A 2,500-nucleotide genomic window follows, 5' to 3' on the forward strand; every position below is an offset into this window, starting at 1 on the left:
CGCTGTGAGAATAGAAGTGTTCGCATCAGTTTCCTTTCCAATTTACTGCGGAGAAAAATATGATCAACCAGCTACGTTACGTCACAAGAAAGCTGCAGGGTCAAACTTTAAATGAGGCTTCGGAAAACAGCGGAAAGGTGAGGTTTGATGGTGAAAAAGCAGAAAATTCAGTGGTGGCAAGCGTCATCCTAGGAGGGGGGGTTGGCTGCCATGTTGGATGCCGAGCACAAAGAAGCTAGACATTTTCTTCTTATCCTCTGTGCCTTCAGTTTATCTCCTCTTTTATCTTTGGTTTGCATCCGCAAGAAATATGCTCTTATATGATCTTAATAAGGGGCTACTTGCAATGCGGAAGTGCTAGGAATGGAGTAAAATAGTGAGAGTGTGCGCGTCAGTATTCGATTTGTGTAGCCATGGCGGAGCGGTGAGGTAGCCCCTGCTTAGCTAGGAATATCTCAGATTGCAAGCTTTCCATGCCTCTGTTTTCCATGGGAATGATGTACACGCTGATTACACATAGGTAGATTTAATAAAAGCTCATTGAAATATCCAAACATGGTCCCTTGAACCCCTGGTGTTCATGGGAGGGGAGTTATTATTTACAAATCGAATTCCTTGGTAGAGAATATTCAGTCGTGTGAGAAATATTGTATCAGGATGATTCCTAGATACATGATCAAAATCTTTTGTAAAAAAAAAGATGGAAAATACATATTGATTCCTACAATACCAAACACATAACACCAATAGCAGGTAAGTGGCAGCTACTTATCCATATTTTAAGAAGTGTTTCTTCAGAAGGCATATCAATTATATGATGTGATGAAATATTATTTTTATATATTATTGGACATCGTGGAATGCATCTCGAGAGGGCCATTCTATTGGAAAGATATGAAAGAAGGTTACTTGTGCATGTCACCTTAAGACCCTTCACTGAGGGTGACCTAAGCATATCGTACTAGATATTTACACCTTATCGATCGCCAGACGTACAAACTGTTGTTACGGACATGTGTGTAGACCGACTCCCTATGTATTTGTATGAGTGTGAGTATACAATGTGTGTGTATTTACTCTTTCAGTGGGGCATGTCTATGTATTATTAAAGTGCATTGTATTACTTTATATAACTGGAATTTAGAGTATATTACTTATAATTACGAAGTATTTGTTTTGTTTATGATTTATAATGATTATGGTTATTAGTTTTTGTAACTGTTCATCATTATCTCTCTCTCTCTCTCTCTCTCTCTCTCTCTCTCTCTCTCTCTCTCTCTCTCTCTCTCTCTCTCTCTCTCTCTCTCTCTCTCTCTCTCTCTCCCTCCCTCCCTCCCTCAACTCCACACCATGTGTATGTGTGTATGTGTTCGTCACTGCTCGCCAGCTATTGGGTACTTGATAACCGTAGTGGTTGGTGAGGCAGGGATGTGGCTGGCTGGTGGACATTTAAACCTCATGGCCACCCAGTTCCTCCGTACTACGAGACCCCCCGATCCCTCCTTGTAGTTGTATTGGATGGCTAATTTTACTGCCGAGCGTAAAGCTCCTTGTTCTTAAGGTCCACGGAAAAAAACTCACTACGCGGTTGTGTGTATAATGTGATGTTATCTCAAGAATTTTTACTTGATATAGAGACGGAATTGTTTTTTTTTTTTTTTTTTTTTTTTTACATTTTGAATTTCGCTTTTGTCTTCTGGTTTGTCAGCGTTTTGGTTGGAGTGTGAATTTTAATTCTTTAGATTCTTATTTCTTTCTGGTTCTTCGCGTTCCTGCTTTATCATCGTCGGGTTATTTTTGACACCATTTTTATCGCATTTTTTTATTGCAATTATGACATTTGGCATTTCTTGATCTCGTTATTGCGGATGTTAAAACTTATTTTGTTGTTCATAAACTCGTGGAGATATTTTGAGAGGGTTTCTGAATATTTCCTTAAACCAAATGCACACTTATGACGCAAGCATGCTCGTGCATTCACGGACGGACACTCACTCACTCACTTACCTTCACACTCACACGCACGCACATTCACAACTGACAGGTAAAGACTATTTCCATTGAATGTTTTATGTCTTGCTACTATGATGCTAGTAGGAGATGTCTATATATTCCAACTTTTGCCACATAAATTCCATGGCTAAAACCCAACGGATCAGGCTAACCCTTAAATCCTTACATGGGCCAAGATCCACCACGAGAGTCACTTAAGAAGCGTTAGACGCCCCACCTCGCCTTCCACTCTTGAACCTGCAGGTGGTCATTGCTCGTCGGCGGCTGGAAGCTTCTCTCTCTCTCTCTCTCTCTCTCTCTCTCTCTCTCTCTCTCTCTCTCTCTCTCTCTCTCTTTCTCTTTCTTTCTGTCTCTATCTCTCTCGCTTTTGTAAGAATTTTGGAGTAACCGATGATCTGGACTCGCAGCGGCTAGTCAGCAATCATCCAGAAATTCAGAACGTCGAAAGAAAGAGATGATGGGAGAGAGTGAAAAAAGAGAGCGAAGA

General features: G+C 40.7%; 1 protein-coding gene across 3 annotated transcripts in view; it reads left to right on the forward strand.

Annotated features, from left to right (window-relative positions):
* Positions 1 to 2,500, forward strand: part of LOC122265783 (uncharacterized) — a 46,646-nt gene that overhangs the window by 1,134 nt on the left and 43,012 nt on the right. For 2 of the 3 annotated variants that reach the window (XM_043035209.2, XM_043035207.2), the window contains exon 1: positions 1 to 137. This exon is cut by the window's left edge. The exons of the other annotated variant lie outside the window; for it this stretch is intronic. Coding sequence is in view for 1 of the 2 variants with exons in the window: in XM_043035207.2 (XP_042891141.1) it covers positions 60 to 137 (78 nt within the window). In the remaining variant the exon portion in view is untranslated. The remainder of the gene's footprint in view (positions 138 to 2,500) is intronic. 3 annotated transcript variants of the gene reach the window in all.

Source organism: Penaeus japonicus, unplaced genomic scaffold (genome assembly GCF_977035675.1).
Source record: "Penaeus japonicus unplaced genomic scaffold, GWHDUDI00000001_assembly GWHDUDI00000008, whole genome shotgun sequence".
Lineage (NCBI taxonomy): Eukaryota > Metazoa > Arthropoda > Malacostraca > Decapoda > Penaeidae > Penaeus > Penaeus japonicus.